The sequence below is a fragment of the Rhea americana genome, unplaced genomic scaffold (genome assembly GCF_003343005.1).
Source record: "Rhea americana isolate MKP2758 unplaced genomic scaffold, rheAme1 scaffold_49, whole genome shotgun sequence".
Lineage (NCBI taxonomy): Eukaryota > Metazoa > Chordata > Aves > Rheiformes > Rheidae > Rhea > Rhea americana.
This window is the reverse complement of record NW_028186634.1, coordinates 813,799-838,994: the sequence shown is the minus strand read 5'-3', so window position 1 is coordinate 838,994 and position 25,196 is coordinate 813,799. Positions and strand designations below refer to the sequence as shown.

At 38.3% G+C, this 25,196-nt stretch overlaps 1 protein-coding gene across 1 annotated transcript in view; it reads right to left on the bottom strand.

The window, feature by feature from the left end:
* LOC146588877 (tryptophan 5-hydroxylase 1) overlaps window positions 1-25,196 on the bottom strand; it is a 162,849-nt gene that overhangs the window by 95,641 nt on the left and 42,012 nt on the right. Inside the window, exon 17 of the mRNA XM_085317132.1 lies at window positions 13,732-13,892. Within this exon, the coding sequence (XP_085173258.1) occupies window positions 13,732-13,892 (161 nt within the window). The remainder of the gene's footprint in view (window positions 1-13,731; window positions 13,893-25,196) is intronic.

The window sequence follows — 25,196 nt, the reverse complement described above, 5'->3', positions numbered from 1 at the left end:
ACAGCACTCCACTGACTTGAACATGCCTTTTAATATCAACATTGAAGTTGACTCAGATGCTCCTGCTGCATCTTAAGTCTCCAGTTAAGACTACTATACATTTGCATTGCCTGCAAATGGATATCAAAGAATTCCATATGCAAGAGATTCACTACAAAAAGTTTTACTACAGATAGGAATACTCACTATTTTTTTTCCCCAATCTTTATTCAACTCTCTATGAAGGACCTAAGCCTTGCTGCTTGCTTGAGTTTTTACCTTTTCTTTTGTCAGTGTGGTTTTGGGGGTTTTTTGTTTGCTTGCTTTTTTAAGATACACTTTAAATTAGACTGTTGTTCCAAGACAGTTTGCCCACAAAGGTGACTTGAATGCACTACCCACTGGGACACAACTCAGGGCAGKAGGCAGACGCATAACGCTTTCAGATTTTATTGTCACACTAAAACACGAAGGGTAGCATGGACAAYGCACTCTTTGTGGCTTCTAGATGGCAAGATGCATTTGTGCTTACTGAAGACCTGGCTAATAAATTGCTCTTGTAGACATCTAAAACTGCTGGTGCATTCCTTCTGCTCTCCTGTGCTCATGCAGTTTACCTTGCAATGTCTGGCAATACGCTCAGTATGCTGGTATTCAGCTCTTCAAATATCTTCATCCAGTATTGCCAGGCTTGAAGCGATTTACAGACAGAACAAAAGGAGAACATTGGGAGATTTTCCTACATTCAGCAGAGCTTACGCTATGAGGAAGAGGTGCCGAATGTACTTACTGACCACTTTAAGTCTCCTAATCACTTCAATGTCTCTTGCAGCAGGATCTGCCTGTGGGGAGGAGGGAAATGTGCTGCTACATTGCCAAAGGATGGAAAAGTTTATTTAAAGATCAGGCAGCTCTGTGCAAAACTCAGCTGAAAAGTTTGACATAGGTCCAAGGAAAATAAAACCCTGCTGCATCTCACCTTGGGGTGTTACCCTTAGCTGAGAAAAAGGGTAAATACAAAGGGGAAAAAAAAGTTTCTGCAGCATAGGAGATTCTTCTTTTTATCCCAAAAGCAATGCAAAGGCAAGAGGATGTACAGCGTATGGAAAATATGTCCTTGAAACAGTGACTAACAGGCCTGAACTCTGTCCCCCCAAAAAGATCCACCCAAATCACAGACTTTAAACATTTTGAGTGCTAAAGATACCTGCTCATAGCAACTTCAACTCTCTTTTTTCTCTGAAAAATACTTACGTATCAAAATGTTTACGACCAAACACACTTTTTTGCTTTTTTAAAAACAGGTAGCAAAGTTGGGTCCATTGTCCACTTCTCATGGGCACTCTGCCAAACGTGGACAGTGTGGCAGGCTGGTTTCAGTGCACAGTGCTGGCTTCACAGCATCCACTCCAGATTGCTCTTGGTAGGTCCAAACAAGAACAAGTCTCTTGGGCAACAGAGAGTAAGAGAAAACCAGGAGAAAACCACAGAAGCAAAACCCCTCCCCAGCAAGCACCAGCCAGGGCCTGTGTAATGACTATGGTCCTGCAGAGATCATTAAGTAAATTACAAGTGAGAGCAAATGACCTGAGCTGTTGAGAGGTGCARCTCAGGCTAATATATGACAGCTATGGGGATTCTAATACAGATTCTCTAAAATCAAAGTACTCCCCTTCAGTTACATCTAGCTATATACAAATTGCATGTAACGAATGTATAACAAAAAACTTCTGACATCTCTCCTTTGCCATGAATTAAGAATTCTTGAGTGAATAACATTAAAATAACCTCATTATTTTTGCTAGCTCAAACATAAAACTAATTTAGCAGCACGGTTCTGATCATCTCAATGTTTCTGATCCATTTTTTTCCCTGAATATCAGCCAACATATAGTATTGAACACAAGAAAATAAGCCAAGAAAGGTAGATGAAATCTGAGYTATTTGGTGCATTACACATTTTACTCAATAAATGTATAAGCTCACAATACAAGTGCATCACAGTTGATCACATTTATCTGATACGAATAAACAGATTTGAGTTTGGTCTCAATTTCTCAAAGAGCATCAAAATTAGTGAATGTTCAGCCCAGTAACACCAAAAAAAAAAAAAAAAAAAAAAAAAGCATTTCTCTTCGTCTTCAGACTGAAAGATAAAGCACACGTAGGCTTACCGCATGGGTAAAGGTGTTTCTGAACTGTTTCCTGTTGTCAAAAATAAAATAAAATAAAATAAAAGCAGCAATATAATTTCAAACTCCTTTACTAATAAAGGTATCTACAAGAAGTTGTCAGCAAGTAAAGGGGAAGGAAGGGAGTGCAGGCCAAAAAAGGTGGAAAGAGTAACTTGAAATTTATATATGAATTCAACAGTGATACATCACAGGTCCCTCAAGTACTTATCATTACTAAATTTGAAGTCCTCAAATAAAATCACTTTATTACAATTATCTCTGGCATGGCAAGCTAAGCATGAACTCAACGTAAGTGAATAAAAGCTCCTTTCTCATTGGCTTTCTGCCAATCTGGCTGCAAAATGATGCCTAACTCATAGTTATCCCTAAAGAACCTGAACACTGTCAGTCTTACTGCACTCCTAACCCATACGACCACAAGACATTATAAAAACCTCCGTGAACCACACCGAAGAGTGGAAGAGGATGTGGTACTGCCCTCATTTGTTGAGGAGGAAATGGGGGTGGGATGCAGATGATCTCTTACAAAGGCACACGTTAAATCTACATCATATCTTATTTCCTATTTCTGGACAGCTTTTCAGCTAAACTCAAACAATCCTATCTTAAGATGGTTAAATAGCATCACTGTAATTCATAAATACCACATTCTTTGGTTTAAAAAAAAAGTGCATTTTGCTGCTGTTTTCACTCCCCTCCAAGCAGCCTGCATTTCCACATTGCTGCAGCAAGCAAAACTGAAGACAGTAAATTAATCCTGTAAGACTTAATGCAAACTGCTGAACCAATAGAGCCATTTCAAGTATTCTCTCATTTTCCAAGGCTGCAAATCTCAATATTATGTTCTGCTTAGGAAGATTCCAGTCCAACTTTTAAATTGCATATACAAAACTGTGTAAAGTTTTACAGTACCGTAYATACTGTAAATGCATTTCTGCAAGTCCCTAAATTTTTATTAGCCTCCATTCTGTGTGACAGAGGTTCCAGATATAAATGCTATGTTAGCATSAGCAGTATAGACGCAAAAGTCTTACAGAGATGCAATGAAATTTAAAAGTAGTCTTATCATAGATTTCCATTTTCTCTCTCCTTACTTAAGGATTTCTATTGCCACATTGTACAACAATAAGCATCAATCCTGTATTATTTTAAAAACAGAGTAAGAATCAAATCACAACAGGTGCTATAAAAACAATAGAAGAAAAGGTTGTAGTTTATTTTATGAAAAGGGTAAGGACATCTGCTCCCACCACTACCCACATGACTTGCATTCCCAGTGAAAACCTAAGATTCACTGAGAAGTAGAAAACAATTTGTTCTTAAGAAATTGGCATGCAGTTTCCAAGTAAATTTTACAAACATCATAAATTTTGAATTTTCAGTAACAGGTTGGTACTTACTAGCTCAAGATCAGGTCACTTATTCTCCTAGATACCCACATGACTGATGGAAGTAGGAATTTTTAGTGATTAAATTTTAAAAGGGGAGTAGGGGTAGTAAAAAAAAACAAGGAAAGATCAATTCAATAACTGCTGCTTCCGGAATCTATGCTTAAAACCCTCACAAGAGTACAAAAGAACAATTCTATCTTTGTGTATTTAAGTCAAAAACTTTTCCTGAAATTACCAAAGAAAATGGGCTTTCCCACACCCAGAGAGAAAAACAAAACAAAGAAAACTAAGAGAAAATTAAAACAGGAATGGAGAAGACATGAAAAGGGGTAACAGGTTTCAAGAATGAAAAACACAATCTATGCATGCACCTGTGCAAAGAATAGAGAATTTATAAACACAAAGACAAAATATCACACCTTGGCATACATAAAAGCAATGACAGAATTACATAGGTGGGTACACTTGCAATATATCTCATCATAGCACTTAAGTGAATGTTGGACACTAACATTCGTCCCTGACAAAGTAACTGAAACCCGCTAGATAGGCATATACTATCATTCCTTCCCCCTTGTGAGGGTCTACTGGACCATGTGAGGTCCAATAAAGTCTGGCAATTTTAACAGAAATAAGCCAAGGTCTCAGATTTTCAGGGCTTTAAGTGATTCATAAAACATSAAACAAGCTAATAGCAGAGGCTGCTGGTAAACCTTTGCAACTTAAGCTGGACAAAAGGGATTTCCACTAAGACACCTACCAGTAAGAACAGTGGCTATTTAATACTTGTTAATTTAACATCAGCAACAAACATTATGCCAAACAATATTCTGGAAAAACAACTACATCATAAGAATTCCTCACTCTCTTCCTAAATACTTGTTACCAAGAAAGGGATTGTTTATACTAGCTGTATACCTGAGAAGAGGAATGGGATAAACAAGAGGGAGCTAGAGAGAAAACAGCAAGATTTAGGAAGCGGCATTTTCAGAACCGTATCTCTAAGGAAACTAACAATTCTTTTCTCCTTGATAATGAAATACATTTTTTCCTTCAAACATTTTTATTTGCCTTTTCTATGATAAATAATCCTCCGAAGCGTCAGCAATGGGATCATAAGGTTTAGCTATCTTTGTTGATACCTGATTACATGCCATATACACTGAATTTAGTGAGCCTTCTGCAATCAACTGCCAGGCAACTAAGAATAAACCTTTAGGCAGGTTTTAAAATAGGAGGCAGTTTAGTACTTTTATCCTTACAGGATTAGACCCATCATTTTTACTTTTTCTCCCTCATCCTCCCTTCACAAATTTGTTTACTTACTTTGCTGGAAAAACATTTGAGACAGCATCCACAGCCTATGGTAGACAAGGTATAAACCACACATGGAGTTCAGAGGTAGCTTCTGCCTTCAGCATCACAGCCCACATTAGAGGCAAGACTGTCAATAGGTAAAGGAGATTAGAGACCAGGTGGGAAGACTGACAAGTCCCTGTCATTTTAGTAGGCTACCAAGCACACCAACCCTTGAAACTTGCTGTGTGCCAAGATGGGGACAAGGAGTAGCAATAAGCTTAAGCATCACAACAGAAACAAGTTTCATTATCTGAATCTCTCTTTAAACAGAAGCTTCACAGTAATTTACAACATGAGCACAAAGGCCAGAAAGCCCGGCAGGGCTCACAGCTTAAATGACATAATGGCAAGTGCAAGCAGGGAACACCAAARCCATCACCAGTGTAATAAAACGAGCACAAAACAAGTTCAAATCAAATCCAAAAGCCTTAACTTATAGGTGGAGAGAAAACAGTCCGTGCTGCCTAGGTAAGGTTCTAACACCAAAGGTCTCTTCAAAATCATTTGTCCCAACATACCTACTCAAACAGTGGAGCAGTGTTGGAATCACTCAGGTCTRTCCCACCTCAACCATCTGTAGCATACCACCAGGTACCCCAGAATTACTCAGCCTATCCCTAGCTGCATAACAATCTATTAACAAGTAATTCTTCAAAAGCAACATTTTCTCAGTTTTTAAAAGGGGAGGAGGGGTCAAAAGAACTAATGAAAACACTTCCACTCATGCAAAAGAGTAAGCAATTAAAGAAAACATTCCATATCAAATTCCTAGGAGAGTAACTTGCACAGTATTTTGCCTTGACTAGTTCTTTTTAAGACCATTCCTGTAATAAAATCTGCCARAAAAATTATCACTGCAGTAGAAGTAAAAGAAGACATCAACAGCATTTTTGTACCAATAAATATCTTGGCCTAAGGTTCTGGGGTCAGGTCAGCCAAGTAAAACAGATGATTAATCTGACCCCAAATCATCATTTTTGCATTATTTTTCCATCCATGAAAGGAGCTATGGATGAGAGCCCTTTGCAGAGAATGCTGTAAACTGACAGCTTTTTTTTTTCCAGTTCACTATAGTTTCTTATTGATTTTCTCTCATTTTAGTCTGCATTGATTTGTTAATGCCTTCTCCATAACAGTTCTAATRACTAACTGAGAATGGAAAACTATATGCGTTAAAGCCTTTCCTGCAACCTCTTGCTTCAAATCATAATTCCACTTAGATTTGGAACCTATCCAGGCATACACCCATAGGACATACTTTACACAGAAATCTTTGTTTAGGCTCTCCRTGGGATCAACAAGGCAGCTGGAATAGCCTTAGTGAAATAGGACAGGATTTCCTCCCTTACAGAAGCCACCTTCTAAGGTGGATGCCAAAACAGGCTTTGGCATAATACTGAGCATATTTTTCAAGCAATTTTACAGCATTACATATTAATAAATATTAACTGCATCATCAATGTGAATGATGCTAGTGAAGATCCATGGTATTTGTTGGTGCAAAGAAATACTTTAAAGGAACAATGAGCTGGGTCACAACCTGTCCATGAGCTCAGAGTGAGTAGCAATCRTGCTGCTCTACTTATTAGAGCAGTATACACAGATCACAGTTTTACACAAGACATCTTCGACCAGTCATTTTGGATACTGCTAATAGACCTTAGCACATGATACAAAAAGCWCCTTAAATGCAGCTGTCAATTTGAGCTCACTGTTATGGCTACACTACCAGTAGCTTAGCATGCTGGCACAAGCCATGGCCACCGCAGCAAKTAGTTGTCATACCTTTCCATTCTCCTGATGCTTTGAAACCTGCACATGGGTTATTAATTTGGGCTTTTAACTGCAACAGACAATCAAATGCAAAAATGATTATTAATTATGAAGCTTGAAACTTTTCCCACACTCACATTTTTAACACCTCAGCCATTCTATGCTGGGTTTCCAACTCCTGACTTAATTCCATTTCACTCCTCTCCTATTTCATGCACATCCCAGGCAAATCAACCCTTCATGGTCTCCCATACATGTTACATTCAACATGGTCCTTGGCTGCTATCTCACTGGTACAGCATCACCCCAGGAGAGCAGTTTTAGCCTTTCCAAATCCTTCTTTGCCATTCACTTAGTGCTAAGAATTTTATATCCTTCTCCCTTTCTGCAATGCCAGCTGCAGAAAAATTGGTATGGTGATAAGGAGAAGCACTGTGCTGGGAACAACTATCATCTCCTCTCAGCTATCCAAAGATTACACTTCTAGGCCAAGCTGGTGACCTAGGTTCTCCTTATAGACACAAGGAAAAGAGTAAAGCAAAGCACCTCATCCTCTCAGCTAGCGTTAAATACCTGAGCTTGATTTCACGAATTTATTATTCACGAAACAATCGTGACCAGGTAACAAACAGTTTTCATGGAGCAGATCTTAATAGTTTCAGAATAACTTCTGCTGCTTAACACATTTGTACTGCAAACTTTCAGGAATAACTGTTTGCTGTGCTGCTTTAATTGTCTCTCTTTCAAGCCATAAAGTATTCTTTATTAAATGGAGTCATATCTTAACAGGATAAGAAAAGCATAGAATAAAAAAGATTGCTACCAAGTCAAAAGCTTGTGTTTGAGTTGCAGCAGTTTATTACCACTCTCACTTTCCTGATAGGAGAAAGAAAAGGAGAACTAACCAAAGTAGATCATTCTCTTCAGTTTCTGTGATACAATTGTAAAACCCTCTCTCAATTTTGCTGTTATTGTACTGCCAGGATTAGTGCTATTCTCCTACATGGCACTCAGCTCACGCAGCTCAAACACACCTAATCTAACACAGGCCCCTTCTTCATTCGGCGCAGGTAGCAGTTTCCTTCTCTTGATAAATCTTGTTGTTCTCCATCCCCCATGTTAAGTTCAACAGTTTGCTCTTCTGTTTAATCTTTAATTGCAACTTTTTATATGTACAGACAGTGAATTGTTCTCAGAACCCACTTCTCCATCACATTTTCTCCTCTATCATCACTTAGGATCAACTGACAAGCCAAGAAACTGATCTCCACTCCTGCAAGAATCCTTACATTCACATTATTGCATTTCACACAGACACTCCCAAATCCACACCAACCAGAAATTTAGCAATATCATTTCTCAGAGGAAACAGATCAAGACCATTTGCAGAAAATACCAGTTCATGGAAAGAAGAAAAAAAAAATCCAACATCACACTGCACTACCCATTTATAACCCATGACACTGTGCATCATTTCCACTGAAGAACTATTAATTAATTCTAAAGCACAGCAACAAAAACACAATCTTGCATTTCAAATCACTGTAGCACCTCCTCTTGTCTAAATAAGCACAAAAACAAATGATGCTGTATATTGCTCTCATTTGAAAGTCTCAGAGTGCAGTCTTCCCAGCATATGTGTTTCCCCCCCCCCCATTTTGTTTTCTTTAGACTGAGATTGTTTAACAAATYTTTCCCCTTCCGCAACAACTCTGAACTAAATTAATAACTCAGTAGGATTCCAACATTTCTCTCTAACACAGTTTTTACACATCAGATTTTGGTTCTTTAAGGAGCTCTCTCAGAGCTTTGAAGTTCAGAGGACCTAACTGGAGAATCCAAGTTCCAGACTGCTCCATTGACTGTCCTTGCAAGAGACCTCAGAAAAACATCCTATAAACAATTCACAGCTCAAGGAAAGTTCTCAGTCCTCCCTTAGGGAAGACAAGTAGTTTAAAAAGACCCCATAGGGATTTTTTCAAATTCTGAGGGGTTTTTTCCATAAGCACTGTAAAGTTTCAACCAAAAAATGAAGTCTAAATTCAGAAAGACATCTTTAAGAAAAGCATGAGACTTCCTTTTAAATACCAATTACAGTCCAAATGTAGTATGGTGACAAAAAAGGTCATAATGCATCTGCTTTACATACTACTATGAGACATATTTAAAATGAGATGAAAAGTAAAATTCATCAAAGCTGCTAAACACATCAGTAGCAAAACTGTGACTACAAGCCCTGGTTTTGCTTTCCTCCTAAATTCACACTAAGTCCAGTTTTCCTGGCCTTCTCTGAGGTATGTTAGACAGAGCTATAGGATCAGCGATAAGTCTCCTGAAAGCCTGCAATTGACCAGTATGTCCAAGAATCACATTCACTGCCTGTAACAAGAGCAGCAACTTGCTGCTCCAGAGCATGAAGCATGATCACCAGCCAAGGAGCTCCAGAACTACCACAAACCTACCGGCCTGTAGTGTCAAGAGTCTATTAATTCTCTAAAGCTGCTGAAGGCAATCTCTAGTTGTCCTTGCCAGAAGGACCTCYCAGGCTCCCAAACATCAGCCTTTGCAGAAGAGCAGGCTGTTGCCTCTCTCATCATAGGGACCTCTCCTACTGAAGGATGCCCAGCTGGAGAGATTAGATAGCTTATGTATACATTTAGTGGAAGCTGCAGGTAGTAATTGAAACATAACATAGATCAGAGTAATCTGACCTACCTGGAGAATGCAGACATCAGCCAACTCTCTCTTCAGTCATATCACAAATCAGAAAGCTTAATGAACAGAGGGCTGGGGTAGAACATGGGACTTGAGATCTTTGCTTTACAGCTGACTTGCTGTGTCACCTGAAACCATTTCGCTTCTCTATTTCTGCTGCCATCCGCTACTCATCTTACTGATTGGCTACAAACACTGCAGACTAAGAACCACCTTTACTATGAACTTTTTCAGGGCCCACATCTGTCATTCAGCTAGGAGTTTTAAGGTAAGTTGCGGAAATCAGAGGCACACGGAACAGCTTAACCAAAACATTATTTTTCAAACAGTACTTCTACTGAACTATATTCCTGACTTATCTATGAGTTATTGAGCTTGGAAGAAAAGGAAAGTTAGAGACATTTCTGCACTTTATCTCCTCAAACATTCAAAGTTTTTTAAATTAGTTTAGTGATTCAGTTAACATGTATATGTTCTCAAACACTGAGAAGTAAAGATCCAGTTTAGGAAAGTTATTTCCGCCCCCTCCTTCTCCTCCAACAGAAATACAAACCTCTTCTGTTCTGAACATTTAAAGTAAAGAACACAGCCATGGATATTTACAATACCAAAACAATAAGCATACAAACAGCCACACACACCTCAGAGATGATATATTTAATATTGTCAAGTTATTTCTCAGTATGTTCCTTAAAATCCTGAACTGCAGCTTTACTTATAAAGATGCCCCTAACAACCTCTACTGAAAAGCCAAAGTACAAAAACAGTTTTCTTTTTTTTCTAAACCAAGTTTCCTTTTCTCAATATTCTTACATCTTTGTTTGGTATTCTACGGTAAAGTGATGCTTAAACTGTCATAATAGACAACTAATTATTGTTATTAGAGTAGATCTCTTAGATTTGTTTACCTTGTAGGTAGATGCTTAATAGTCTGCAACACAAATGGGCAGAAAAGGGAAAAAAGAAAATACAGCAAAAACACACAAATATATTTCACAGACTTTCAGCTAAAAAGCATCATATTATTGCAACAAAGAGTGGGAAAAAAAGAAAGAGTGGTAATAAACATCCACTGTGGAGGGCCATGAGAACATGCACATTCATGATGATATTCCCAGGGTGCAGGGAAAGTCACACCTGGGATGAAAGAACACACTGGCACTGTGGACCATAGTAAGATYAGGAGAAACACAGCAAGTCCAGACTCCCTCACTAGCCCATTGGTTACTTTCATTCCCTTGCACAATCATAAAGACTCAAGTCAGACAACAGATGAACAGAGAAGGCAATTTAGCTCAAGAAATCATGTACCTAAAAATGACAGTATAACAAAAAATCATTTTTTTCATTTCTTAACTGAAATGCCCAATCTCTCTCCTCATAAAGCTTTCTCTAACTGGGGATATGAGGAAAACATGGCTTCATATGAACAGCACTACATATCCAAAATGAATGTAAGCCTCCCATCCAATTTAGTGGGAAATGTTCAGCCCTGCCCAATGACTTCTTCTCACTTGTTTATTGCTGCAGTAAACATTTGCTGCAATGTCAATGACATGCCAAACACATCAAAAACAGTAAAGTGATGGCTATTGAAACCAAAAATATCAAACAGATCAGGACTGCATTTTGACAAGGAGGAAACATTAAACCAAGTCTTTGTAACATTTGCTAAATACAGAGGCTCATCATATTTCAAACCATTTCTWTTTAATTGTCCTTTCATCTGAAGAGCAGTGGATATGAAAGCACATCAGGCAGCAGATGAGTCAGATGTTCTCAAGAGCTGCAATCAAGGACGCCCCACAACACTAGAGCCTGCATGCATAATGTCTTGCACAACTGACTTCCGCTACAGCCCAAAGTTTCTTTTCCCTRCCTAATCCTATCCCATGGCAGTCATGCACCAAAGCACTAAAAGGAAAATAATCAACAGAACTGCAGTCTCATTATTCACAAAGTTTAAACATGTGAGTCTCCAGGAACTTGATGTCCAYACTCTTTTCTTCAAGAGAGAAAGCTAAAGGAGGAAATTTTAAGCTGTCATGGAGGCATACTCACACTAGTATAAAAGAGTCTGATCTTATGCTTTTGTTTTACCGTTGCTTCAAACRAACAAAAAAACCCACACATTTCTCAAGGTCAGTGTCTCCATATGAATGTGCGAAATGAAGTCAAACTCCGAATGCAACAGGTAATCCAACACTTCAAAAACAGTTTTTAAATGGTAATTACATAGAACATCATATCAATTTCAACACAGAAGGGAGAATCCTCACTTTTTGGSGGGAGAAAGTAGATAAGCCATACGTACAGAGACAACAGGCAGCACAGCAGATTATTTTAGGAACAGTACAGTAGAATTTAACTAGGTTTTTAACTTCAATTCAGTGCTTTGTGCCTTTTKTACTCTGTCCTCTAATTCTTGAGATCAGTCTCTCCATTTTAGTTTTTAAACAATACAAACTCAAGTGCAGAGGAAATTAGCAGACCACAACTTGACCAAAGTTCAGTTTGATCACTTAAAATGACATATGAAGATAGGCTGTGGATAAGGATTATATTAATTTTAAGCCTTATTTGTTAAGTCAACTCTCTATTAAAATAGAAATTAGAATTATTAATCCATGGTAAATATGGGAAAAAAAGTCCTCTCTGCATCCATTTTAATTCAGCTCTCAAATTGGACCTCTCCAAACAATAACAAAAGGAAAAGGGATAATTTGTAGTAGAGAAAAAACAGCTAAGACTTGTACCTATTCCACCTGGTCTATATACYGCAATTTAAAAGCAATTTTTACTTMAAATTTTAACTCTAGCATTATTTCATAACCTTGAAGTGAAGTAATTCAGGCTCTTATCTGGTTTTTCCTTTTCTCATCAATACAGCTCCTCTCAGGGTACAAATGATGCTTATTCTTGATCACACATTTCTTAATTCATCTTCAYGCTGCTAGCTCTGCAAAGAATGATGCCTGCTCCAAAACACTGCCACTGCTAATCATTCAAATCATGTATCCCATAGATCGGTAARGAGGAATAGCACTGAGGGCAGAAGAATGAAGATGAGTTTGTTTTCACACTTCCTTTCCAAGAAAAATATCTGATTGCATCCCTTTCATTCACCTTCATGGATCACTTGTCCTGCCAAAGTGCAAGTTCCTCCAGGCAAAAGTTACAGCTGCTTTGGCCTTRTGTTGTACCAGAAAACAGAACTTCATGTTCAAGACATTGCCCAAAGCACAGATGAGTAATAGCATGAAATAGATACAACAGTGGCGTTCTTTGTAGATATTTAATGACAAAAGCAGGGACATCAAACTAAAAATGGGCAAGAGATGTTTGAGACTCACYGGAGGTAAACACTGGGCTAGAGGGACTGTACCCTCCTGAGCTCTGAGGCTCTGCTTTACATCTSTGAGCACACACATACATAGAACAAGGCTCATGGTCAGAAAGGGCAGAGGCTGGCTCTTCTGACAAAAACTTGTCATAAAACACCCTGCCAGGGGCTGAATATACCTCACAGCTGAAGCAGTCAACCCGCACCCCCTCGCCTTTTGACCATCAGCTTCCTCGTAGGGAGACGTACAAATTTTGACTGAACATCTGCCTAGATAGCATAGAAACACTGCCTCCCAACAGGCTGCATCTCAGTCACCAAAAAAAGTTTCCAGGCAGTACAAGCTATGTGTTGTGCCATACCACACCAAACACTCTGAGCCCCTGAGTAATGTTTTCTTTCTGATCTCTGTGGTTTCAGATAGGTCACTTTTTCTTAGCCATAAGAAAAGAAAACCCACAATACCACTGAAGAATGTTACAAGGTAAATAAGTATTTCTGATGTGCTTATACAGCTGGAGATAGAAGTTGCTACTTTTTTATTATTTGTCAGCTAGAAAAAGGCCACTGGTTAAGCTGGAGATAGAAGTTGCTACTTTTTTATTATTTGTCAGCTAGAAAAAGGCCACTGGTTAAGCAATTAGAGGGCTCCAAACAAGAGTAGCACAGCAGTTGGGCAGGGTCCCACCTCATCTGCTACACCTATTTCCGAAACGTACTGTTATTCAAGAGAATTCAGCATCTTTTGCTAATAGTAACTGTTTCTACCAAGGACAAAAAACAGTCTCTGAATGCAAAAGCCTTTTATAAATTTGAAATAATTGAATCACATTAACTCTAGAGCTTACAGGAAAGGCACTGAGGACTTTTACTGAAGCATTTGGAAAAGTTAYGTTAGGAAACTGTTCTCATTATCTTAATGCACTCGAGAAAAACCTGGCGGGGGGGAGAAGGAAATGGTAATTTTCTTCCTTACCTGAGATGCTCCCTCTAGGCAAGGCACTGAAATAGGGATGTTACATAACCGCTCCAAGTGTTGTTCCGATGCTCTGCACACCTCCTGTCCATCGGGAACCACTGCACACCTTCCAAGTTGCCCATAGTCTGCTCTACCCCAAGTGAATATCTTGCCACTTTCTAAACACAAAACATATTTCAAGATTATTTATTCATCAGGACCATGGAACATCTGGATACCAATTCAAAACTAGAATAACCCATAATAAAAAAGCTACTAAATCTAACTAAAAACATATTATAGTAACATCAGCTACTCAAACTTCAGTAACTCGCTTTCCAAAAAAACACCGTCTTTGGGTGGCTTGGGCTCTACTAGAAACCATTCCAGTAAAGCTCCACACAATATTGTATGCTTTGCATAAAACACTTCAGTTATATGAGACATTTATAGCTTAACAAAAAGCACACACAAAACAGTTTATTCTGAAGCCCAAAAGATTCTTCTTGCCTCCAAATATTTGCCAGAGAGACATCCATCCCATGTTCTGTAGTTAACATAACGTTTGCATTTTACTCATAGAAAACACCCTTTTTCACAACTTCTGTTAGCAGAGAAATGGCTCTCAGGACAATAACTGGTTAATTAAGAACATCTTCACAGTTGTCACTAAGCACTGAAAATGCAYTGATTTGTTTTCACAGGAATCACACACGAGCCAAAAAAAGGTTACTCTAAACGAAGTCAAGAGTATTTAAATCATCCCTTGCTCCACACAGGATAGACATACAAAAGCCTATCCTCAGGTATGGACAACATCCACAGAGCAATGTCTTTTACTTTCTGTTCTTAAGAAATAAAGAAACAAAACACTAACTGCCAGTTTTATTTTGTTAATGAAGCAACTAGATCTCTGCAAATTAAGTCATGAAAAACTGTCCTTACTGAGCTTCCAATTCAAAAGGCTACTTAGACACAGCATAAACAATATGTTCTCAACTTGGTTTTAACTGGAAGCAGCAACTCACATTCCAGCCCCCAAAAAACTGAGGTGACCCTGAATTATGTATGTACTTAAGCTTAGCCTCAKACTCCTCTCTAGACATGAACTCAAGCAAGTCATCAAGTCAGTCATAAGCCAAATGATCATTTTTTCCTCAATTCTATTTCAAGTCAAGCAACGAAGCTTAAACACACACACACACACTTCTGCCTTCGTCAGTTAGTACAGACTTACCACACAGACCTTCCAGAGAAGGCAGTTAGTGGTTTTATTAACACATGCCATAACACAGACCTTTGGAAATCTAAACACCTTCCTTTTCTTTTGGTGCTGTTYAGCTGTCTCGGAAGGGGCAGAGGTGGGCATTGCTGGCCTGTGAACTTTAAGTTGACCACGTATCTTAAAAATAAACTTCAAATCCCCAACTGAAACATATTTTAATAGACAAAAAGTATATGCATCTCCCCTRAAATTCTGCTAACAGTGGCTCTTTTATGTTTACATTTCTCCAGCTTCATTCTCTCAGTTCACTGATAATGGTTCTCTGAAGTAACTAAGTGATAAAATTAGTTGCCCTTTCCTTTCAAGGGCACAGAGATTTTCCACTTCAGGGAAAAGAAGAGACCAGTCACGTAATACTTTTGAAACAAGAGATGTCTTTCAGCCCAGTAACTTCATTTTGTTAAGTTAAAATCATTAAAACAAGTTTTATTAAGCAAATTCCCAGCATARCTTATAGAGATTAACAGTTTGCAGTTGCATAAAAGACGTAACATATTTAGCTTACACTTTGTATAGACCTCTGCTAAAAACATCTGCAGCTGCGTAAGCAYTGCAAAAAAGCTCTGACATCAGTATGTAGTAGCAAATTTAAACAAAGACTTGGCCTCAAGACTTTTCTACAAGACTAACTTACTGCACCTATTCAGAACTATATCAATGGACCAAAAAAGGACAGGCAGACAGCTCTTTTCATATTAACTACAGGAACAGAAGTTGAATTTTATGGAATTTAAAGCCAGAAAGAACATCTGTATCATCTAGTTACATCATTAGTATATTACAGGCTCTCAAATTCTACCCAGGCATTGTTGTATTAATACCAAGGACTGTARTTCAACTAACTAAAGCATTTCAACTTTCATAAGCCAAAAGGCATTAACTGCAACAGGCAAAAACATCAGCAACCCAGAAGGCCTCTGGTCAGGTAGGTAGTGCATTTGATGTTACAGACCCAAACCCTCAAACACAACCTGTAAGAGGTTTGTGTCAGTCTAACTTAGAGGAAAAACTCCCCCCCAAACCCCATTCAGGTGCTCCATTTAGGCCCAAACACAAGAACACCAGTCACGCATCTAATAAGGATGATCCTTTCCACCATCACATCAGAGTTCTGCTCCACTTCATCTCATGTCTTTCCTGCTTCTGGTGTCTGTGGATTCAAATGAAGGCAACCTAAAACCCCACAACATGCCTAAGCAGATATCAGCTTGGAAAATGATCTTCCTGCCCTGCAGGTGACCAGCAGAAACCAGGAAGCAGACCTGATCACTGACTGACCTGAGTCAGTGCCATGATGATAAGCTGCTAGAGGGAGCTCAGGGCAAAGCAGGCAATTCTGGGGCCTGAGCAGAGAGAAGCACAGGGGTCTGCTGCTCCCCAGGCTGCAGGATCAGAACAAAATACCACAACCACTTACTCTGAAGTCAAACTAAACTCCCCTATGAATTTAGGGCCAGCAAGTTCATCATTCACCCCAAGGTACTGTCTCCATATTTAGCTGTTCCTAATGTTAAAACAAAACAAAAAAGAAAAAAAAAACACCACCATATACACACCACCCCAACATCTCTCTCTCCTGTCAGGTTTCTGACAGGATTCTTAGACAGAATTTGTCTAATTATAGTTGCCATCAACCACCTACTTAGTCTTGGTGAGCAATGATGGGAAAAAAAAAAAAGAAAAAAAAAAAAACTTTCCTCCACCACCTACCACTTTTTCCATGAGCTGTTTATTTTTATTTTTTTCCCCTGTTGCATGGAATGTATTGGACTCTCTAAGGTACACTCAGCAAGTCTGTTATCAGTTTTTCAATTTTTKATTTTTGTAGTCCTACACTGAACTTTCAGCAGTAGAACCAAGTTGAAACATTAACAATAGAACTAGAAGCCATATAACCTAGTGGTTTTATTCCYCCAAGTCTTAAACACTTCAAAGTACTCATATCTACTATTGCAAATTATTCCAATAAATACAGTGGAAATAAAGAAYGTAAGCATATTTTCAGGATTAAATACAGAGACATCAATAATGTTTAGCTACAACAAAATGCCTTCCATCCATAGATTCTGTTCTCTAACTAGTCAAATACAGAACTACCTATACATGCAAAAACACAAAGTCTTCACAAGAATGTAACCCACAAGACTGCTTACAAACAGAAACGAMCTGTGACAATTCACTTTTTTGTTGCCATTACAGGGGAAACAAGTTTAGGGTAGCAATCAGTAGACAAACATGGAGAACTCTCATTCAAAAAATAAAATCAGACAAACCAACTTTTGCTTTCAAGAAGAAATTTGTTAAAGCCTAAAGATTAAGCAAGCAGTCAACCTTCTCAGTTCTGAGAACYGCTACTCTAATCAGTGGGAATTCATTCCCCAGGGCTGCTCCTGTTTGGTGAGCAACTCCCCTCCCATACTCAGCATCCTGCTAGTGGTGGACCATTCCCTCTTTTCAGCAGAATACATCTGCCATAGAATCCTTGAAAAAAAAAATTTTTATTGTCTTTGCTATGAGAAATCCTAACAGGAGATGATTTAGAAGAGTATTCTTTATGAAACTCTGATTATATTTTCAGCAATCAAAAAATCTCAGTCTGAAGTGGAAATTTCAGGCTGAGGCAATACCAATGCATGGAAAATTCCAACCAAAAAGGTGAAAGTCTTGTCAAAATCCTAAGCAAAAGAAAGCACTGAATAATGACAGAAAATGCTAAGCAATTGTAATGAAATGTMTTGCCACTGCGCTGCTTATAATATAGATGGTATTTTAAAACGTTCTAAAAATATTTGAGAAAGACATTAGTCATATGGAGYAAGGAGGCTGCAGGATGAATTACTTAAGAATGAAGGGTGATATAACAAGGAGTGTTGGTCTAATATTAGAAGAGAACGGTTTTTAATTAGAAGTCAGGAAAACACATACAGTGATGAGTCAACTGGACAGAGAATACATCAACCATGGAAGTGGCAGAGGCATCAGAAAATGAGGTATTTTGTAGCAGACTCTACACAGTAAAAGGGYATAAAAGGCAGGAGATATTTCTATAGCTTGTAAGAAAGAAAGAAGCATATAATATTGGAAAGCTTTTCTAGTTCTCTGAAGATACTAAGGATGCCTAGTAAGACCTCGGTCTTGCCAYGTTCTGTGCATGAACATCCCAATTCAGAAAAGTACTTCAACAATTGCTCTACTGAGCATCCACATTGTCTGAGTTGACTTCATTGCAGTTGTTCATTTTGCCACCAGGCACACGCTACATCAGGTAAGGGCCACCGGRTTCACTTACATTTGGAATTGAGGAGCAATAGATATAACTCCTGCATTCTCTGCCATTGCAGTGTACATCTTGAATGGAACAAACATACAATACAGCAGCGCAGAGAGCTAGGAGAACAGGACAGAGGTCAAAAGGACAAACTTTCCAACAGCCGCCTAAATAACATATATAGTACATAACAATATGCTACATCACTCCAAATTCTACAAGGTCACACAGACCTAGTTACACTTTCCTCCTGCTCTGTGAACTGCAAAGAGAGCATTCAACAGCAGCTTACAGACYGCAACAAGTCATCTTTATGGAATGTGGATGAAGACCTGCGCATATTCAAGTGCTGGTGCACTACACCAGCAATCCACTATCAGAAAGGCTCCTCTGCATTTTCTTCAAACCTTCCTCCTGTTCTAATGCTACTACAAAGCATAGTCAGTTGAGAACAGCCTCAAAATTACAAGTTTCACAGCCTTCAGAAGTGTGAACCTTCAGATTTTGCCAATCTAGCAACACCACATAAAGCACTTCCAGTTTGTTCCATGCCTGACACTGCAGCTCTTGCTGTGCTGCTTTATGCTGCTGCTGAGGATGTAGAGTATGTTATTTTTCCATTTTAGCACTTTCACAATCCATCTGCTCAGCCATATAAATATTTTGAGGTAATTTTCAATAAAATATCCATTTTGGTCTTAAAAATAGGTCCATTTCACTGTTAAACAACAGTGAAATAGGGATACTGCAATTTACTTATTTTTACGTAGATTCAGCTTCATCTTTGTATGAAGTTTCCTGTTCTAAGATAGCATGATTGTACTAGTTTTATCTCTTGAAGCATCTATTCAGTATCCAGACATGCTTTGAACTACCCTTTCATAAATACCAGATGAAAGAGTTCATCTAGGTTATCTCAATTCATGGGTGCATTAACAATTACTTTGCAAATCAACTCTGACTATTCACACTGAATGCTTAATCTTATTCAAATCTGAAATAGGAAGTTCTATATAAAATTCCTAATGCCTCCTTTCACATGAAAATCCACAGGTGTGCACATTAAAAATTGATATTTATGGGCCACTTTTGCCTTCTCCTTGCCCAGCCAAGAGCAAACCAGCACCTTTCCCAATAGAACAAAGGCAATAGGACACCTTTATATAAAAAAAAACCACTCAACCCTCCCCAGTCCTTGTCAGCTGAAGACAATTTAATCAGCTGTCGGAGACCACACATCACTACAACACCTACAGCCCAACACCACTATCTGAGCATGGTTTCCTTACAAAATAGGACCAGCTGCTCTGACAGAGCTTTAAATGACCCCTTCATCCTTTTACACAGGAATCCAGTGTAGCAGAGCTGCTCACCACTCATAATCTGTACTCTTTCTATGACTTTGTTACAAATTTCTATGTCTTCATAAAACATGATACATTGGTGAAATTTTTACCCTATTCATCTATATTGCCTATTAGAATTGTATCAAAAAGAATACAAACCTATGCGCAACCATGCCTTTTCAAGAGAATTCAGACCAAACAGTGAAAGTACCACAAGAAAGGCAACAGTAACCCTAGAGATCATTTCAATTGTCATTTCCAGCCTTCTGCAGTCACAGATTACAATACATGCCTAGTTCAAGGACAGTCCATGCAGCACCCACTCAACATACTGCAGCTCACTAAAGGCTCCAAACTCCCCATAAATASGTTCAAATCTGCAACTAAAGGCCAAAAGTCACAAGTTTTAAAAGAACCTTAAGGGTATCACCAATATTCCTGCAGTAGCTACAGATTTGTCAAGTGGGACTCCTACATGCTTCAAGTAGGTCAAAAATTTCTGCTTTCTGAGCTCCACTGGAAGCCCAAAAATCTGGTGACAATAAGTTTATGAACAGGATAAACCAACCAGGCACCTAAAGGATTTCACACCACTAGGATCAGCATCTCATCTGCAAACTGGCTTCCCACTGTGACCATCTCTATCACTTCAAAACTGAGAAACAAAGGGGGAAAAATAAACCAGCCCAGGAACCAATCACACTTTGTRAAAGAAAATTTCAGCCAGCCAGGAGAAACTCTGTTGCAGACCGTTAATGAAAATAGATACGCTATAAAGGAATATTTTCCAGTCTCCTTTCAGAAATTCTCAAAGATATAAGAACATTAGATATATCCAAGGAYTCCAATGGCACAATGTAATGGGAAACACTTAGTAAGACAGCTAAAACAGTTAGGATGAAGGACTATCTCTAAGAAAAGGCTTTCAGACTGTAACAGCTTTTAGCACAGATAAAATTTTTCAGGACACAGACTGAGAATTCCTTAAGCAACATCATACCAAAACAGCCCAAGAAACTCTTAGCACAACTGGTTGTTCTCTCTCCTAGGCCACTCCTCTGAATTGTGCAGAAACACCTATTTATGAGGGGGGAAATAAATCATAATGGGGAATTAATCTGGCTGAAAAATAACCCAGGAAATGGGAAYCTGGCAACAGCAAGAAGTCAAGAGACAGAGCTGTACGAAGTCAGTTTAATATTCTATATGATACAGGATAGAGATAATTTGCAGCTTCACGTGACATGCTAAATTCATCATGTACCTTACCAATATATCCATTTCTATAAATATTAAATGATGTTGACAGTCCTGAAATGGCTTTGACTTTCATTCATTAGAAAAACAGATCAGTGAAGCTTCTTTTTTCTTCCATAGTTATACCAAGTTATGTCTCAAGACAGGCAATGTTTAGTTAATGGGATTACTCAAACACTTAACTGTATGTTTCACTACTTTGAAAGATTGGGCAAAAATATCTTGGGAGTAAGACAAATTCAAAGCCTCTCTAGATACTCTAGGAGTCCTGTCTATGTGTTTGTGTTTTAGAGGGGATGAAGGATGATTTATTTTAGAGGACAACTAGAAATCTGAATTGTCACATGAAGCACTGAATAAATTGGAAGAAAACTGAAATCTGAAAAATTAAATGTTTGTATAGTTGTGTTTATACTGCTGATAACAAGCAGGTATATGATCTTGGCTCAAAATATCAGATTTCTACCAGCTATTACCGTATCAAGTCCATGTAATCATGAAACAAAGCTGGGGGTTAGGGGAGGTTAAATCACCTATGGTATTTTGTATTCATCCTACAAGACGAGAAAATTCCCTTCTCATTTCTCTCCACTCATAATTAGAGAGTCATGACTGCCTCCCCAGCTGTGCCTCTGGCTCATTTTAAATTCAAACTACGATACATATCTCACTTTTAATAGCGATGTCTTAAAATGCAGATTGCTGCCTATACTTAGTTACATGATTAAAAACAAATCTAGTTCATCTCTACCCAGCAAACAGAACTGCTGCATTCAAGGTTCAATGGAGTGCTTAACCCTTCATCTAAAACAAAGTCCTAACAAAAAAGGTATAGGAGAGAAAGGAAAAAAAAAAAAAAAAAATCAAAGCACAATTTGGCGATGCCTCTAAAAAAGCAAGGATGCATGAAACATTAGCTATGGAAAATTATCTGCAAACGCATCACAGTATACCATAGGGTTTTTGTTCTGTACTTCTGCAAATAAATTCAGCACTATGCTACTACAGCAGTATGAGTCATACACTTTGCTGACATTCTATACTTATACCTCTATGTCYTTCTGCACTGTTACATGCTTTCTTCCATACAGGCCTCCCCAAGCTGGAATCTCCCTTCCTGTTGCAGCCCAGCATCTCTCTCTCTAACATGCCCCTGAAAATTAGAAAGAAATATCAATTCTTATTAAAGACCTATGGACTGCTTACTAAACATCATTTTGAAAAAGCAGTACCTTTGAACTATTATGAGAAAGCAAATGATTTTATTTGTTCAGTGATTTTATTGCATCTTATTTCCTACTTCTAGTCTCTAAATAGACTGCTCAGACTAATTTCCAAGTAAGGTCCAGGTCTTATTCCATTAGGCTTACCACAGTATGATGGCACAGAAATAATTTTATTCATAGATTATAAATTAAAGAAAGTAGCATTAAGTATATCTTTGTTTTYTACATAAACCTATATAAAGCATCACCTATAGCTCCAACCTCGCAAGTGTTTGTGAATCTCCAAATGTGCACTTGCAMTCCCCAGCTGCGGAGAATACAAGTGATCCTGACAGGCACTTGTCTACAAGAGATAAACAAAGTAAAGGTAATGAAGTTGCCAGAGCTAATATTTACCTTGTCAAAGGACTTGAGAGCATGCTGTGGATAGACAGACACAGAAATAGCATTTTGCATTCTTAAAAAAGGAAAGTACCAGGAAAAGGACAGTAAAGCAAAAAACAAAAATAGCACATTCAGGGCCTCCCAAAAATTGTCCCTGCTTGTTCAGATGAGGCCAGAATCAGGCAAGGTTCAGCAACTACACACCATCACAAGTGAGCTGAGTGAGCTGTTCACATCAGAGAAGGAGCAGCCACAACTATGGCATTGTCACTGACAGGAGGAGGAAAATAGTCAACAGGAAGGAGAACTTGCGTCCTTTGAAACTAAGAGATGAAAAATGAGCAATAATGTGATGGATTCTCTCTGAAATATCCCCATTTTTTTCCCTGCCCCTGAGAAAGGCCAAGAGTTTAAGAACATGGAAAAACAATGTGATTGCACCTCAAGCTATTTATGGGAAAGTTAATACCAAGGAGACTGCAAGGAGAGAAGGGACAGGTTTAATTAGCTGCATAATGGTGGAAGCATCTAAATACCATTTATGCYCCTAAAATTTCCATCATCTAGTAAAACTCGTTACCCAGCTACCAGTTTCCTGCCTTCTTGTTCCAGCTCGCCACTAACTCACTGGAATTTACACACTAAGAAACTAACTGTGAAGTATTGCCAGCACTTCAGAGCCACAATTTAGCATGGAAGTTTAGTGATGGAAATGTTTCCRCTTATGTAAATACTCTTGTATGAATGCAGTGCAAATCCCTCCTGTAGAGGGATTTGCGGCACCCTGCACAGAAGGAATTGTATTAGCATAGTTTACTTCTGATGTTTCCCAAACAAAGCTACAGCTCTCCACAACCTTCTCTGCAGAGCTACAGCAGCCCCATATTTGGTTACAGTGCCAGCACACCTATGGCTACAGGTCACCCGAGCATGTGCGTAAACAGGTTAATCACATATGTATAGATGTGCCATGCCATCTGTTTGTAAGATGGTTTTAAGTTCAAAAATGAGAGAGGAGAGAAATGAGAACTTCTCCCCTTAGGGGTAAAAAAGGAACAGCAATGAAARTGAAAAGAATAAAAACAAAAAGCTCCTGGTACTTCATGGCCTTCTTTGCTCTGGCATTAAAAAGGATATTGACTGAAAAAAGCAGCGTCATCAAATTCATGMCTCACAGAATACAACAGTATGTAACAGCTTGGACAGGCATCACAAGTTTTCTCTTGCCCTAAAGCAGGTGGTCAGGTGGGGAAGAGTCATCCACTTGTTCTAAAGTGAAAAGCTTAAAAATCAGACACACACAAAAAAAATAATTTCACATAYTAAGTTTGCATCTACTGAGGATCAGTTCATTGCAGGGACTCGAATCTCAAGGTCACATGGAGACCAGGTTTTGATGAACACCGCTACAACACAACTCTAGAACCAGGAAACTTTTAAATAACTACTCTAGATGTTGAAATCAGGCACAGCCATCATTCATGTCAATTATTATTTTCTGCCTGTGCATGCCCACAGTTGTTGGGGGCGATGTTTGTTTGTTTGTTTTAAATCTCTAACTAAGTGAACAACCAAGAAGAGATGATCACAAAACGCTACAACACCTTACTTTGTCCTGGGTAATTTGTCAAAGTGATTCATCAAGACGGATTTCTGGTAATTCACACTGCCACCCCTGCATTGTCACCATYGCCTGACTCTCTTCTGGCAGGTTTAACATTCATTTTCTCTTAGATAGACCACTTTAGTTCCGATCAGCTATAACTCTAGAAGGCACAACCCTGAATGAGAAAATTATCTACAGGCAAATTCATACATAAAACACACGAGGGCTATGTTTTGGACCTGTCCAAAAAACAAAATGGAAAAATAAAGTGAGAACTGCCAAACTGATTTTTAGTTTGCTAATTTTTGAGGCGGAAGAGACAAGTAGGAAAACACATTCCTAAAGGAATGAAAAAAAGAAAATATATATAAAAATGCACTACTTCAGGAACATGTGCACACRTTTGCACACATATGGAGAGAACAGCAGTGTAGCTTTAAAAAAATAAGTTTTAAAAAAAATCCAGAACAATAAAACTTCCTAGATTCATAATCAAAAGATCTTAACAAAACTGACAAAGCAATGCCCCTGAATAGATTGGAGTCTTCTACAAAAGTTTTGCACAATTTGTCTTTTTAATAAAAAGACAGAGCAAAAGCAAGAATGAGTTACTTTAGAAAACTCCTCCYGGTTTTATGCTGCATGAATCGGATAAGCCTTTCTTAATACAACAGTCTTTGTCTCACAAAAGGAATTACTTTATTCTTATTACACACAATGTTCCTTATAATGTCAGACAGAAGAACAAAGTCTGAAAAAGGCAATCACTAATAAAATGTTTTTTCTTCTATAAAGGTTGCCTTTACCCTCCAGACAATGAAGACTGTATTAGCAGCTGATTTAGATTGCAAGTTTACAACAATTTAAAACAATATACTTAAATCCAAGTTCTAAAATTCAATATTTGTGCGCTTAATTTTGAAAACCAAAATGTAAACTCACTGTGAAGCAAAATGCTCCCACATTTTCCGTGCACCTCAAATAATAGCATATGAGTTCTGATATTAGAAAGCATCTTGTCATTAACAATAAAGGAAATAATGAACCTCATAAGAGACAGAGCAACCTATAATAAGGCTGTTCCAGGAGTGTCATGGTGATAGAAATACAG